At 40.4% G+C, this 15748-nt stretch overlaps 3 protein-coding genes across 4 annotated transcripts; 2 read left to right on the plus strand and 1 right to left on the minus strand.

Moving 5' to 3' along the window:
• Nucleotides 1–4: 4 nt before the first annotated feature.
• On the plus strand, nt 5–10764 carry RB195_009760 (uncharacterized protein; the record flags this gene model as incomplete). 2 transcript variants are annotated; one of them, XM_064190467.1, is made up of 15 exons in its annotated part: nt 5–58; nt 1666–1725; nt 3160–3253; nt 3612–3786; nt 3839–3968; nt 7283–7360; nt 7437–7541; nt 7620–7741; nt 7881–8012; nt 8091–8264; nt 8347–8470; nt 8718–8820; nt 10295–10496; nt 10552–10628; nt 10691–10764. In XM_064190467.1, the coding sequence occupies 15 exons, from the start codon at nt 5–7 to the stop codon at nt 10762–10764; spliced, it is 1704 nt and encodes a 567-aa protein (XP_064048049.1). The 2 variants fall into 2 exon arrangements, with proteins under 2 accessions (XP_064048049.1, XP_064048050.1); XM_064190466.1 differs by lacking the exons at nt 5–58; nt 1666–1725 and having other exon boundaries at nt 3193–3253.
• On the minus strand, nt 1865–2413 carry RB195_009761 (uncharacterized protein; the record flags this gene model as incomplete). Its single annotated transcript, XM_013444430.2, has 3 exons — nt 1865–2031; nt 2089–2266; nt 2333–2413. 3 exons carry the CDS (start codon nt 2411–2413, stop codon nt 1865–1867), a joined length of 426 nt encoding a protein of 141 aa, XP_013299884.2.
• A 1835-nt stretch (nt 10765–12599) lies between the features above and the next one.
• Nucleotides 12600–14493, plus strand: RB195_009762 (uncharacterized protein; the record flags this gene model as incomplete). Its single annotated transcript, XM_064190468.1, has 6 exons — nt 12600–12652; nt 12708–12781; nt 12884–12955; nt 13642–13739; nt 14097–14171; nt 14398–14493. The coding sequence occupies 6 exons, from the start codon at nt 12600–12602 to the stop codon at nt 14491–14493; spliced, it is 468 nt and encodes a 155-aa protein (XP_064048051.1).
• Nucleotides 14494–15748: the final 1255 nt, after the last annotated feature.

Genomic DNA, 15748 nt, shown 5'->3' on the forward strand with positions numbered 1-15748 from the left:
GCAAATGCTCATACAGGATAATCTACGAACACAGTTCTACGATATCGTTAAGAAATCTGTAAGTGATAGTACTGTTAATGAAAACTACGGTGCTGGCCATGGTTTCCTCCCAAAACTTTTTCCCACGAATTTACTTAAGATTTAAGGCATTGATTTTCTAATATGTTTTCCTATTGTCCTCTCAGACATATCTATTTCTTCAATAAAAAAGAATTTTGATAGCGTGCAGACTTATGTATATCGATTCTGATTCCATTTCTGTTTTTTTTTTCTTTCTTGCCGCAGTTGTGGAATATCACTAAGAAACTCACATTCCAGTCATCCACATCCATCAAAGGTACCCCCGACAGAGGGCGCTTTGCTCTTTTTACGCAAATCTTTCGTCTACGGGCCTTTCCTTTCTAAATTTCTGCGGTCCAACTGCATACTCATTCCCAGAGTTAGTATTCCCAGCAATTTTGTTATCTGTGTTCTGCGTCTGTTTTCGAGTATATCCGTGACTCGTACTTCTAAAACACCGAAAAAGTGATACCACGATTCTCCATATCTGCCGATCGTTAAATTGCATTCTTTCACTTCGTTTCTGAACGTTTACACTTCAGCGAAATGACATATGCTGATTTTTAGAGGGAGATCATTTAGCAGCTTCAGCATGAATATAGTTATAAGATGGTTCGATGCGATTTGAAGCAAGTGACGCCATTTTTTGTGGATCCCTCAGAACTTATTTGTACCCCCAATGTTTGTATGCATTGAACTCTTCTTCTCTTCACTTCCTAGTTCTTGAAGAACATAATTAGTTCCAGCAACATAATGTTTTTTCTTCGCAAGTCTAATAGCTATATTTTGCGTTGAAAAGAATGATTTCTTGTTTGACATCAGCGTAATAAGTATCGTCCAAATCACCAAATCTATCTCAGCATCGATTTGCTTTCACAGCCTTTAATTATTCAGTTCGCAACAGACATTAAAATCCTTCCAGTCACTTAAATTCCCTCCTGCTTCTTCTGTCGTAGCCGTAGGTATAGTCGATTTGGCCAACTCACGTCAACTACAGTCGAGTTAGAAGTTTTAGATATGTGCTGCATTCGCACAACCTCGCGCCGTTACTTACGTTTAAATACCCTATTATCGAACGAAAATGACCGTGCCGAAGGCAACGGACAAGTGGTGACTCCTGTGCTTGACATTGCAATTTTTCTGTCAAATATGTAGCTGAGTTATCCACTTTCTTTGTTAAGACTTCCTCGTCAATGCTTTCTCTGGGTTATTTTATCCTAAGAACTACCATTCGAACGAAGGAGATTTTTTTTTCTTGGAAAAAAAGCACCCCGTAGACCGCCAAAAAACTTTCTACGGTGTCTGTCAGAGGCATAAGTGAAACTGAGCCGAATACTTACCACACAATTATTATGGATACTGAACAGGTCTCTTTTCTTGAGCAAATTGTAATCCATTAAGAGATAGACTTCGAATTTGCACTTACGTGCTAAGAAGCACGAGAATTACATAAGAAAAGGCACCGAAGCAAGATGGTGAGGTCAGATCCGGTATTGCAACATGGCCTAGATATAGGGAGCAAAAGTGTTGACTGCTTTTAAACTTTCCATTTTTTTCTCAGTATTACTCTTCCTTCATCTCTAATCTTTCTCACTTTCTTTTCAGCATGTTCTTGTCATTGTTGGAGAGGACGTCGATGCACTATGCGCTTACACGATTCTTTCGGTGAGTTGACTTGTGGACATTTAAAATTGTTGGGATTTTAGTTGTAATTGTAGTTTTAAATACTTTAATGCACAGAATTAAAGCGTATATGTTTTTTTTTATAGTGCTCGTTGGAAAAACCAATAACCTATATACATAATCATAAAACCTTTTGTTGTATAGAATATAACCGTTTGCTGAGATCAATGACAATGATAGATAGTATAAGCCACACGGGAGAAAGAAGAACAAACAAGGGTATCTCCCTTAGAAGCACAATCCTTGCAAAGAGAAGACATTCGAACGCAATCTTCAGAAGGAAGCAAACTAAAGCCGAAAGTTAATTCCTATAAAGATGCAAGACTGGGTGTAAAAGAAACTCACCTAATTGGGCTACTTGATCACGATGAAAACTGAGGAAATTGTATAAATGGCTATAACGTGAAGGGAGCGTTGCTGTCGTCGACGATATCATTGACCATACTATGTATGAAATGTATAGAATATCAGTGACGGCGAATAGAACGAACATGAGGTACGGTTGCTTGTCGAACCCCCCGTCCTGAAACATCAACATCTCCAGTTTTCGGTGCCCTTGCCACCGTATTGATTCTTATACTTCACCTACCAGATAAATAACTATAGAAATCAATGTTAGCAGCAATATGAACCATAGGGCAATGCACTTGTGCCCAGTTAACACCGCCATCTTGGTCCATGGAAACCTGTGAAACGAACGAAAAAGGCACTGCGCATGCGCCCTCGCCGTCGCAATATGCGCAAAGGCAAATTGCTGACGCGCTTACGGTGTACCGTGCTTTAAGCTTTGGCGGACGGTGTCGCGCCCAAGGAAGATGCTTGGGGCTTGTTATTCGTTTTGAACATAATGTATAGGGAATTCGCTACTGAGTGGTGAAGTCTGTCCTGAACATCCCATCTAGCATATCATAGCATGCCCATATCACAGCATAGCAGCATCGGGCGGAACCTTGCATTAAATGGGTACAAGGAAGTGCATGGTATACAGCGATTCGTGTTATTCGCTGGATATTTTACAAATAGAGGAGTTTGGCGGGCCAGTCGTCAAAATGCGCTCAAAGTGTCCAATATTGTTGCACACATTTCGAAGAGCCTAATTTTCTAAATTATCTGCTAATAGTTTAAGACTTCTAACGTGCAAACTTGCTGTTACGTAACAATGTTTCTTTTTCCATCTGTGCGGCTCTTTACGTGCGGTGTGGCTGGAGATTCTCAACACTTTTCACTATCTAGAGCTCACCTTACTAACTCGAAAAGATGAAAAGAATATCGTTTTGCAACACTCGCATATCCGAGCACAATCTGGTGAAATTTTGCAAATATAACTTGATCTTGGGAGTCAGTGGATATCGAACCCCCTCAAAATTACACTAAACAACTTGATGGAGATTTAACAACCGGGTTATACTTTTCCAGCAATTATTTATCTGCGATGATATCTCCTTTTCCATGGTTCCCGTCAGTGGCTGGGAGATGTTGGATCGAACGTTACGAGAGCACTATGACCAAAGTAAGTTCTACATGAGCATAGATGCGATAATCGGAGCCGGTGCTCGGACCTCCTTCACTTTTTAAACGGTTGGCGAAATTACCCCCTTCACTTTTGGACGGTCGGCGAAAGGACCCCCTTCACTTGAGCTGCACCCCATGGGCTAAACCTCCTTCACCTGAGGAGGGCTTCTCACACCTATGTGCATGAGCCATATTGTTTGAAAACGCTACAATAGCAGATTCATGCCGTTAATGTGTTTTATCGCTGAACATTGTTATAGGTGAAATTGAGGTCAATATGAGACATCAAGCGAATGTCTCCAATGTTTTGGAAGACGGTGATATGCCTCTTAGTCTTTCACACTTGTTTTATTTAGGTCCCACCATAGTTTTGATTAATTGTGGTGGCAATCGTTCTCTGCAGGACATGCAGGTACCCGAAGGAAGCAAAGTATTCATCATGGACTCTCGAAGACCTTTCCATCACGAGAACGTTTTTGAAGGCGGACAAATAATGATCATGGTAGACGGCGCGGAAGTGCCGAAACTTAAGTGAGTGTCTGATCTTTGATTGATTTTAATGTATTTGCACAACTATTTTCAGTATACCAGATATGTCTTCAGTGATTGAAAAAGAAGAATCGGAAGAGTCAAGTAGTGGAGAGGACAACGAAGAAGAAGGAACCGGGGCTAGAAAAGGAATGGAAAAGGTTGAACGGAAACTTCTGAAGAAGGTTAGTAGACGTTCTTTCGCGCGAAATGAAACTGTGAATTTATTGGTTAAATTGGGATGGTAGTACAGTTGGTGAAAGGTTCTGCTACTGCACAGTCGATGATTTGAAATTGCATTAGAACCAGTCAAGTTTTTCATCATTCCGGAGACTCGTATCTAAACTTACACCCGGCTGCGGAAGGCTCCGCCCATTGAACCAATTCACCCTAGGCCCATCTAAATCTACTTAAACGGCTGCGCGAGCGGTCGCGTAGCGGTAGGCTGGCTCGTGTGAGAGCCTGTGATTGGAAGAATTAGTCGTGAACTCGCCTCGAATATAGAAGGCTTCTAACTTCGGTCTAAGCAACTGAAGGAATCTTCCTTGTACTACTTGTGAGTTCAACAACAGAGCAGATCTCTACATTTAAGAATCAAGTAGTATGAAATAAAAGAATGGTCCTAAAGCTAGTATGCTAGCGTAAGAGCATAGAAGTTACCAATATTTGCTCATGCTATGTTATGTTTGTTCACGGAAAACGTTGAAGGAAGGATATCGGTGCTAAGAACCAGGGAAAAGCTCGAGAATCTCTGAGCCTTCATCTCTGCTGCCTGTTGTCATGTATCTAAATTCTCATGATTAATTTTTGTGAATCTTCACAGAGCGTATGACTTGACTGGTGTTTAACGTTGAAATGGTGATACCAATTTATTTATTTATGTTTTTCAGATACTATCTGATGACCACTTTAAATAACTTTTGCTTTGTTTTTGTATTAACGTCCACCATCTTTTTCATTCAACTTGTTTTAGATGGTTCATTCGCGAATCATGTAGACCGCAAGAGACATGTTTGTCCATAAAAGCATACAGATATCCGTTCACCAAGCATCTTCCAGACAATTCTCTCCACATATTTTGCAAAGATAGACGAAAAAGAACCCTAAGAAAAAAAGTATTTCTGAGAGCGAGATTGAAGGAGTAGCTGCGAGCAAACCACTTTTAAATGTAGCAAAAGGAATAGGCTGAAAGTTGGGAAGTAAGAGTCACCTAAGTCCCTGCCAAACTGAATCCCACGCTAGCACATGCCATAACGTCATGTTCAAACTAACACTGTCACCGTTACACATATTTCCAAAAGTAACCTACAATGCAGTGTGCAAGTTATCAGATGAACGTTAACAGCTATCGAGTATCGAGTGCTATGTTTGCTCACAGTGGAAGAAGTACTCCTAGAAACACCAACTTAATGAAGCTGTGCTAGGTAACAGTAAACAACAGAAATGGTCATGCCTCCCTATTCACTATTCAACTTCCAAATTCTTTTCATTCAAATCAAAACGAATTCGTACACATGTCTTTAGCTCCAGGTCTGCTAAAGAAACGCGGTAGAACCATCCAGCGCGCTCCAAACCTACTAGAGCGGTTGCCGCGCGACCACCCGCGCAGCCGTTTGAAGACATCACCCCACGAATCTGAGGTGGTACGGATTTCAGGTGGAGTATTCGGCATAGTAGATTATGGAGAGGGGGTGATTCCGTCCATTTCTTCCTAATTTCTGTAAAAAATGGCCGGGAAGATGCGGCGCGTGCACAAGGCTGGTGCGCTCCAATTGAACTCGTTGTAGAAAATAGCGCGCCGGAATCCGTTTTTCTTGTTTGTTTTTCGCCCATACAGTATGTCTTATCTCTTGTTCCTCACGTTTACTCCATTCATGTAGTTGCACTTTCGTGTATTTCACTGTTTCTGCACGTTCTTTTGTTGTTATTTGTGTCTTTCCACTCCCTCCTAAACTTGTTCTACTTTGTCTTTACTTCTTTACATCACGGGAACATTAAAGCTAAAGGAATACATAGAAAAATAGTGGAACTTTCCCGAATAAAAGTTAAGGATCTTCTCATCTCTTTCAAATTGGAGGAAGTCGCTTTTCTGCAAGACATTCTAAATTATACAACCCTAATATTGAATCAAATAATGAAAAGTTACAAAGGAAGGCAGGGCGGTTCATGACAAAATCTATGTAACGTTCTCAGACTTTACTTGAATTTGCATTTCGCAAAAATTCTCAGTAGACTTCGTTTTCGTGTGTTTAGACTCACTGGACACTCGGTTGGACCTTTTCTCGCAAGAGTAGTTTTTTGCTACCATTCAACCAATCTTGGAAACAGAAAGGAAAATCAAACTCTCGTCATATTCAAGCTTAAGCCTTCCGCTTTTCGAAGGGAGTAAACGAATAAACGGAAATTGCATACAGTACTTATTACCTTACCAAACAGTGGAAGTTAAAGTTCAATTTCACTTCAGTTTTTCGTTCTTGCGAAAGTACTCATTTGTGTTTCTGAATTTCATCATTTCCAACTCTTCTGTTACTCTAAAGATACTACGCTTACCGTTGCAAAGGAATAAATGAGGGTGAAGTGGTGCACGAAGACAAAGGAAACAACGCGAAACAATGCCCTTACAGGAAACTGCTCAAGAAAACATAGAATCAAATCGAAACCATTGAGGGATTTCGGCAAAGTGAAGAACATAATGAGGTTTCTCCTTATCCTATTACTGAAGCTAGAGCAATAACAAGGTTAAACGCTGGTGTTCGGTTACTGTGTCAAGATATAAATAAATTTCATATTACGTGAATAAAGTGAAAAGCAATCTACATAAACACGTTGAAGCAAATCCAGCTGTAAAAACAAGTAGGACGGAGAAAGATGATGAGATGATGCAGAAGACGATGAAGGAAGAACAAATGGAGCAACGAGAAGGAAACTGGAGAGAGGAACAAGAAAAGATATCAGATCTTATATAGATACATTGGGATCAAGAAACCCTCGTGGCACCTCCAGTCCATACTTACTCCAAAATTCCCCATTTGTTTCTTGTACTACGATTTGTTGTGATATTATCCTCGTCTGCTTTATGATAAGAGCTCGTCAAGCATCTTATCCTATTTTGAAGCTTTCTCCGAGTCTATTCCTCTGGAAAAACGGATGAAGTGGCTAGTCGCTGCTCCACTTTGAATTTCGCGACGCGTTAGCATTGGTCCAAGGGGCGGAGCGTCCCGCAGCCGGATTTAAGTTTAGATACGAGTCATTCCGGAGTCTATAAGTTGGCACCAGAATTGTTTGAGAGAATAAAAACAAACAGAACAGAATAAAAAAAAAAACTTACTTGATACATCGGTCTGCCCTCGAAGGCCATTGTATGGGCTCCACACATTCATGAATCTCATGCGAGTTGAAGCGATCTGAAACTGAATTGGAGTCGAACGCGTAGGCGCATCCCAACAGGATTGATCAGAATCATGTGGTTCTTTATCTTCTTACTGGGAGGACTGTTTAGGAAGCGAAAAAGCAATGGCAAAAACGCCGGCGAAATCTATTGTGGAAGTATTACGAAAATGCATGGTATTCTATATCGGTACGTTGAATTTCGTTGTTTTGTTGCTCTTTTTCTAAGATTTCACTTGGATGCTGGACCGAAAATCTCTCCTCAGAGTGCCGTACGAATGCTTGAATTAGCAGCTGCTCTAAACAAAGCTACTCCTGAGTTGATGTGGGTTGCTGCTGTAGGACTAAGTAGTCAATGGGCGGACAAACTAGTAAGCTTTTTACGCTCGCGAATCTCTATGTGGAAATCACTTCACTTTGAATCTCAACACCTATGTTCTTTAATTCAGATAACTATAGAGACATATCACGATGTTTGTATTGATCGTATGCGACCATTCATCCATAGGTTTTCACCTCGAAACTCTGGGGCGAAAGCTGATGATTTGTTAAGAGTGTCCTTCGAGAAAGAGTGAGCTGTTTGTTCATTCGCTCCTAATTACACGTGCTTTTTTCTTTTTTTTTCTTAAATTTGCAAGAGAACAACAACAACTATCCTGGATAATCACTCGTCGCTGGATGTCTGAGACTACTACAAATCTTGTTTCCAGACTTCCGCTTGCAATGTACTCACATTGGTCTTTGTATCGAGCGATGGCTGTGAATGAACATTTTGCGTGTAAAACACGAAATTGGACGCAAAGAGGTGATTCAGATGTCAAACACCTTCTCGCTAATCTGGGGTACGCCACCTGAGCCTGCTAATTTTATATTAATGATGTCTTCTTCGTATCAGGAGAAACTTCACTCGCCATTTCCAGGTTGACGCTAAGTGAGACGCGACAAAAGTTCGAGGCAATGGGATCAACACGGAGAAAAGAAGTTATTCAAACACTTGAGAAGGAGATGACACCTTCTTTTGCGTCGTTTATAGCTCATTTCGGCTACTCAAACCGTGTCTGTGCTGCTGATGTGGCGAGAGGATTAGCTGCTAGGTATGATTCTGTGAAGCTTTTGTGCAGGATTTTAAGCAGTTCCTTCATAGCTTTTAACATAAGTGCAGTTACGTCGTTAAAGACTAGAATTCCCACGCCGAGTACCGCTTGTCGAACGGTTTGAGTCCTCACGCAACATACTTCGTTGTTTTATGAAGTCTCATCAGGATTATGGACCACTTGTGAAATCGTTCGACATGTACAAGGTAGTTTTGTGTTTTTGTTTAAGATGTTTAAGATAGTTTCCTCTCTGCTTCTAAACTTGGAAACTGTCGTAACCTGTGAAGAAGGGGTTGCTTAGGTTTTTTCCCTTTGTAGCTACTTTCAAAAAATACCCTGGAAAATGACAGAGTTAGTCATTTTTCACAGTCAGAATTATCTCATAAGTAGTTTTTTGTTCATCTTGCATACATGCCCTATATATACTCCTGTCGTATATATTGTATCCTTTAGATCGGTCTCGAGTGTGTATGGTCGTTAGTGGCAGCAGCCGTAAACCAACAGGAAGTGCTCCCGGTGGGACCGTTCTTCCTTCATTCTTCAACGCATAGCTTGGGTGAGGTTCTTGTATGTGTTTGTCCTCAAATGTTGTCTTTCTTAAAGAAACTAGCTTTGGATCATGATGAGAAACGTGTATTAAATTCAAGGATAATTTTAAAAATGATGACTGCATTAAATGGTAGTGGAACCACGTGCAATCTGAGTTCCCATTCCACTTCTTACCCCTACTGAAAAGGAGGTATTTGTACCAACCCGATGCGTTGGGGAAAATGTAGTTTGGGGCGTAGGAACTCAACTGCGCTCTTATTTCTGGAAGCTCTATCCTCTTTTTCCCTTAGTAGCTTTAGATTTTTATAGATCCCTTAAGACTAATGCTTAGGTCTTAGGCACCCAACTGATTTTAGTTATTTACTTCCATGAACAAGAGCGCAACTAAGTGCCCCTAACTACACTTTACCCACTGTGTTTAACTTGGTGGCGTTTAGATGGACACGGTATTGGAGGCTAATGTAAGATTCCAAACCACCACCTGAACCGTATGTTATGCACATTTCAGTCTGTCGATGTCACCCGGTGGATTTTTTTTCGGGTATTCTTAACTATCGGTACTATCGTACTCACCCAAGTTATGCAGCTTCACTAAAAATGGCCAATGTTTCTGCCTTACCTTCACCTAATACTGATTATCTTGTCTGCATTTTTATGTCAAAGTTTAATAACTTATTTAAATCCGTGTTTCGTTTCTCCTAATATTCTGCGGATAAGTTTTCGAACTCTTCTTCCTTCCCAACATAGATGGAGGCGGTGCTCATACCTCCTTCACTTTTGAACGGTTGGCGAAGGGTCCCTTTTCACTGTTAGACAGTTGGCGAAAGAACCCTCTTCACTTCTGGACGTTTGGCGAAGAGAGCCCCTCCACTTTTGGACGGTTGACTAAGAGATCCTCATCACTTCAGCTTCACCCCATGAGCTAGACTCCTTCACCTGAGGAGGGTCCGGCTCCTCCCTATCGCACTTATGCTTGCCCGAAGTTTTGATGCTATTTTTCTTTGCGTTTTTCTTTCCTGTTGGTTTTAGGTTAAAACTATTATATGTTGAATCTAGGTAGATGATCTCCAGATGGAGTTAATCATCATACCTTCAATTATTCACTGCGCCACCTGAGTTTGTATGAATTACGCTGCCATACAAAGCTTTAAAAGTGTGACGTCACTTTTCATTTATTTTCGTAGATTTCAAGTTGTAGTCACCATGATGTGGTGCAAACTATTTCAAAACAAGCTTTATAAAGTGCTGCCTCATGGGGATTCATAGCTGTTAGTCAGTTGGTTTCATTCATTTTGCACTTTAAGATTTCAGTGACTTCGTAAGATTCTTCCACTTATCGTTGGTTCCTAATCGATATAAAACTTCCTATTTTGGGCATTTTAAAGTTGATACGAGTCTTACTTCTTGTAATCTGCAGTGCAGTTTCAACACTCACTTTTCTGAGTAGAATGAGATGGGCTTGTTCATTAATGTACTTGCAGACGAAACCATGGATTCAAGACATTTTGTCTTCTTGTTCACAACATTTCTACAACGTGCATTCTCATCAGTACGGCGGAGTCGTGATAGAACTACAAAGCCATTGGTAGTTAGCTTAGCTTTATCTGGAGATATGCAGGGATGGCATGTTGTGACAGGTGTAATGCCTTTGGATACTGTATATAAAGATGCTCAATTGATGAGGTATGAAAGTAGCTTGATTTACATTGATATGTTTTTAAAAAGTTATTGGATTTAGTTTTATGGGAAGAGCATTTGAACGTGCTGCGGAACAAGCTAGTCTAGATGTCCGAAGGGATAATTTTGATCCGAATGGTGAGATAATCTAGATCCCTGGGTGTAAATAATTAATGTTAGCAAATTTTGTGTTCTTTTAGTGGTATATATCCGATCAGAGGACCGATCTCGTTTCTTTGATTTATTGCAAGCAGTTATGGAGATTGAATCTTGACGAAAGTTGCTTTTTGTGCGAAATGAAAAGCAGCGACGAATGTGCACAAAAACTTGGCCAACGTAATTCTCTGGGACTGTACAATTTGTGATGTAAATGCAATGAACTTTGAATTCTTAGTTTTCTCATTTTTGATTCTAGCACTTTTTCTTTTTTTCTGGTTTCTGCTTGCTGATGTCCTCAACACTGGTTAGAATTTATCTGAATGATGGACATCATTAGAAAGAATAGGTGGTACCTGCAAATCAGTGTACCTAACGTGTTTGCGGCCGATCTCCGAATCACTGTAACTATGAAACTATGGCCGCGCCGAAACAGCTTGCCTTGCTGTCCAATTAAAAAAAAAGCTAAATTAAAATCGGGCTGTACACCTTAGTGAAGGTTCTACCGCGATACTTCGAGCAGAGCTGCTAGTGAGTAAGTAAGCTTTGACGCTGCTGTAACACTCATCTCTATAGTATATGAGAATTGAAAAAATGTTTTAGCGCCGATGGTGACTAGATAACAACTGTAGGTTATGCTCACGTTCGCGACATCAGTTCCTCCCTTGCAATTTCCCCTTTTTTTTTGAGAGAGAGAAAATATACATAACTTACACCATTTATACCTTTTATAAAAAGTAGAAGAGGTATTGAGCCGGGTGCCTGTACATGCGTTCTTCTCGTACATTCCTTTTTCTCTCCGTCCTATCCCAGCCGTTCGTGATTTAAAATTTCATCAAATTTGCTCACATGTCTTGAATTCATCCTGAGATGTAAACGAAAGAGGGTCCTCACGCTTCTGTTCAAAGACCAAATAATGAGCGACTTTTGTTCTTAGCGAACACAGAGTACAAGGAGTTCTTTCCGAAAAAGAAAACTATCGTTTGGGAGTCTTCGCACGGTAACACATTTGTTCTGTTGAACTGTGTTCATCCAGATTACTCGATTGAAGATCCAAATTGATTTGACTTAATTGGCAGCGTGATACCAGTAACTGCGGTTATTCGCTTTATTCCTCGCAAAGGTCTTTCGTCCTGGAACAGAGCTCTGCAAACACTGTCGATCTAGCCAAGAGTTCGCACAGAATAAATCTATTAATCGCTCTTTCGCATCTCACAAGACGTGATGCGTCGTCTGAGTTTCGTATCATCGCCAAACTCGACAATATTACTGTGACAATGAAGTTAGGTGTGATCTAACAGGAAGTTGTCGGGATTTTTGTGCTTCTTGTAGGTATTTGACCTATATAATTATCGACTTTGGCGTATGCTCGGAAACCTGATTGTGTTTAGAAGTGAGCCTTTCTACAAATAGTGAGCTGATAATAATCAGACTCATATACGCGCTTTGAGGCTGGTCCATCTATCAGTTTTATTCTGGTTTTTCAGAAGAAATGTGCGAAGGGCAGAAATTCAACAGTCATGTATTTCTCATATTTCATAAATCTTTTGGAATGCTGACAAAGTTGTAAGAGGTGAAATGAGGTGAACGAAAAATCAAAAAGATGAGATCACTATATCACGTTCAGCCGAAGACTGAACGAGCCCATATGATTAAATTACATGAGTATGAAGATTTACAAATTCTTTGGTTGACTACAGGCTGAGTTTAGTTTGATCGAAGGCACAAGCAGTGCATTTCAACTGCGTTTAAATTCACTTCCAAACTTTTATTTTCTTTTCTGATGATCACTATCATACATCTTTATTTGCTGAACATTGTTAGGTTAAGGATCATAGTTCACCATAGTATCATAGTTCTTGTTTACAATAATAAATAAACTGTCCATCAATAAATAGTATTATCATACATCCTCAGAAATGAAGGTGGTTCATTTTTATAGACACCCACTTCATGTATTTCCAAGAGTATCATGGCTCATTTCGCATTGCTATCCTAGTGTTCAGGTACTGCAGCAGATCTTGTAAGCATCCAACCGTTTAAGAGAATTATTTTCTGAAGCAGTACCCTTCCAAGTGCGCTAATGCTGACCACACTTGTTATCCTCTGCGCCCCTAAGAAAGAAAAAGCCGTCAGTAAGTGTGAATTATAATAAAAACAGATAAAATCGAGCACTATTGTTACATCTCTTGAAGTTTTAAAATGCTGCAATTTGTACTTCATTCGCATGTTTTAAGCGGACCAAGTACCAGCATACACAGCAACAAAAATTTCGAAGGAAAGTCGCGAAGGAAAAACGAAAACGCAAGGTACGAATGAGCTTTTGCATCATAAGTCAAATGGTACTCCCATCCACTCTGAACTTACGACGGCATACGATGAGACTTGGAAAGCCGTTCTCATAGTTTTGCTGCATCGCACGTGCCATTTAGCGAATAGGGATAGGGAAGCGATAAATGCGTGAAAACGATCCGAAAAGATGCCCGCACTTTGTCGGACCCGAGCTGTCCACATCGTTCTGCGAGCCGCGCGATGTCGAACACCAGCCACAACTCGGAGCCGTGCGGCAAATAAAATGCATAAAGGTGACTAGTTGCGAATAACTTCTCAAGTGCACGAGTTTAACAAATCAATTCCCTCGCTGCGGACTGCGATGAAATGCAAATTTTCAAGCGGTTCATAATAATAATTATTATAATAATTTGGTTTATAATTTATTTGTAATAATAATAGTTGTGATGTGTTTCCCCCTATTATCAGGTGAAAGATCCCTGTGAACCGAACTTCTTGCATACATTTGTTAGTTGTAATGAGAAACAACACATATTACTATTATCAGACGCTGAAAATTTCGTTAGCGATAAACTTTGTGAATATTTGCCAGCATTTGCTAGCATGCAAGCTTCCACGAAATCCAATTCTTTTCCACCTTGATACTTAAAATTCTTTTCTCTGTTTTCACCTCCAATGTTATTTATGATGATGTCAAATTAAGAGAAGTTGAAAATTGACGTGAAGGACGTGAAGGATATCTCCTCAGGAACCGCAGAGAAGCCAGGTAATCAGCTGTCGAAAGATGTTGCTAGCAAAGAGGTACGTGCTTTCTTTTTCCCGAGCTTTATTTCTTAAGACTTGCTGGACGTTTATAAGCTGTAAAGTACATAATTTTCTGGATATTATATGAGGTTGTGAGCGAAGTTACAGCAATTACTGATTGATTTTCGCAGTCTTTGCAATTTCCTAGTTCTAAACTTTAACTGGCCTCAAAAGTTTACCTGTGTTCAAATCGTATGGTCCTATTGTGCAGATACTGCACGCGGCAAAAAATGAGTATCCGCAAATAGCCATACGGAACAGATTGGCGTCAACGTTTACAAAACTTAAATTACCAAAGACAAAAACATTCGTTGTTCTTGAAGTTATTGGGACCGATAATGTGACATTTTCCAGAGTAAGTCCCCGTCAAAAGAAGATTCTTTCGATAGATTACAACCACTTGTAGTCACTGCGAAACGTTATGCTGAGGTAAGCCTATGAAAACCTGAATTACGAGGACATTGAAAGCAGGAAGTGAGGATATGACACTGCTATGGTGATCATCACATCCTCGTACTGATCGAATCAGTTTTTCTTTTCAAAACACTACTCCCTTCCACCTGAAAATGGCGTTTTTTCACGCGCTAACGCGATGAATACCATTGTTATCGGTTATAATATCAACTTTATCTAATGTTTCTTTACTTTTTTTTAGATAGCAGATCGTCGTATGAAAGGACGACCGAAAGAATACGATACTCTTGAAGGGTTGCTCACAGATGAATTTGAAGAACCAGTAGCAAATACCTAATAGTGATTGCAGCAAATTCAATAAATTTGGAGATGACTTTTTAAAGGCAGTGAAATAGTAGTTGTTTCAGAAAAACTGTAACGAAGTTGAGTAGTTTTGCACTGCTTTCTGAGAGACAGTTCCCACTCCGAATTGTGATCATTACGATTTTTCAGTCACAGGCACACACTCTCCGTAAGGTAGCAGCTGATCAAAGCTGCAGTGCGACCTTTTAAGCCTAGACAGGGCGGCTTGTTTGAGTTCAATCGACAGTGTTCGCCAGTTCAGCGCGGCGAAACGAATGGTTGTTGCCAAAGATTCCGTGCTCCCTTCAAGCGGTTGACCTTCCAGGTTATGGGCTTTGGCGATGTGCTGGACGACAGCACCTTTTTGCAATGTATGGGAATCTTTCGTCACATAACAGTGCGGGTTATATAGCTCGTAGCTCGTACGTTCCCAGTGCATACATTCCAACCCCTTATTAGTTACAGGCATCACCCCACGAATCTGAGGTGATACGGATTTCAGGTGGAGTGTTCGTATACGGGATTGTAGATTAAAGAGAGAGAGGTAATTCCGTCTATTTCTTCCTAATTGCCGTAAAAACGGCCCGGAAGATACGGCTTCGAGCGTTCCGGCGCGCTACTTTCTACAACGAGTCCGGTTGGAGCGCGCCAGCCCTGTGCGTCGCCGTATCTTCCGGGCCGTTTTTTTTACAGCAACTAGGATGAAATGGACGGAACCACACTCCTCTCCATAATCTACTATCCCGTATACGAATACTCCACCTGAAATCCGCACCACCTCAGATTCGTGGGATGATGCCTTTAAGAGTCGCATGATCTAGCCTACATGTTCAGCATTCACTGTTTGCTTTCTTTGGTCCATTACAGTAATCTTGCCGTTGCTATCCGATGGCATATATACACAGTTTGGAAAACGCAATAAGTTACATCATATTACTTTCGGAGCATTGAAGAATACTAGTTTCCAGACGCCTGAAACAGACATTACTGTCACGTAGCTGGACCTTTGATTTGAGAAATACATTCTTGTATGATGAAACATTCGATAAGTTGTAATAAATTAAAGAATTCATGAAAAACAAGGTTGGCCTAAAGGGAACAATAGGATCGGGAGAGGTTTTTTCATATAAGGTCTCTGAAAAGTATTTCTGGTAGAGCTTACTGGCTTTCTTTGATGGATAATTAAATGAGACTGCTTCACACTCTCCGAACAAAAGGTTTATCCGTGAAATGAGACCCCAAATAACCAA

The sequence above is a fragment of the Necator americanus genome, chromosome III (genome assembly GCF_031761385.1).
Source record: "Necator americanus strain Aroian chromosome III, whole genome shotgun sequence".
Taxonomy (NCBI): Eukaryota; Metazoa; Nematoda; class Chromadorea; order Rhabditida; family Ancylostomatidae; genus Necator; species Necator americanus.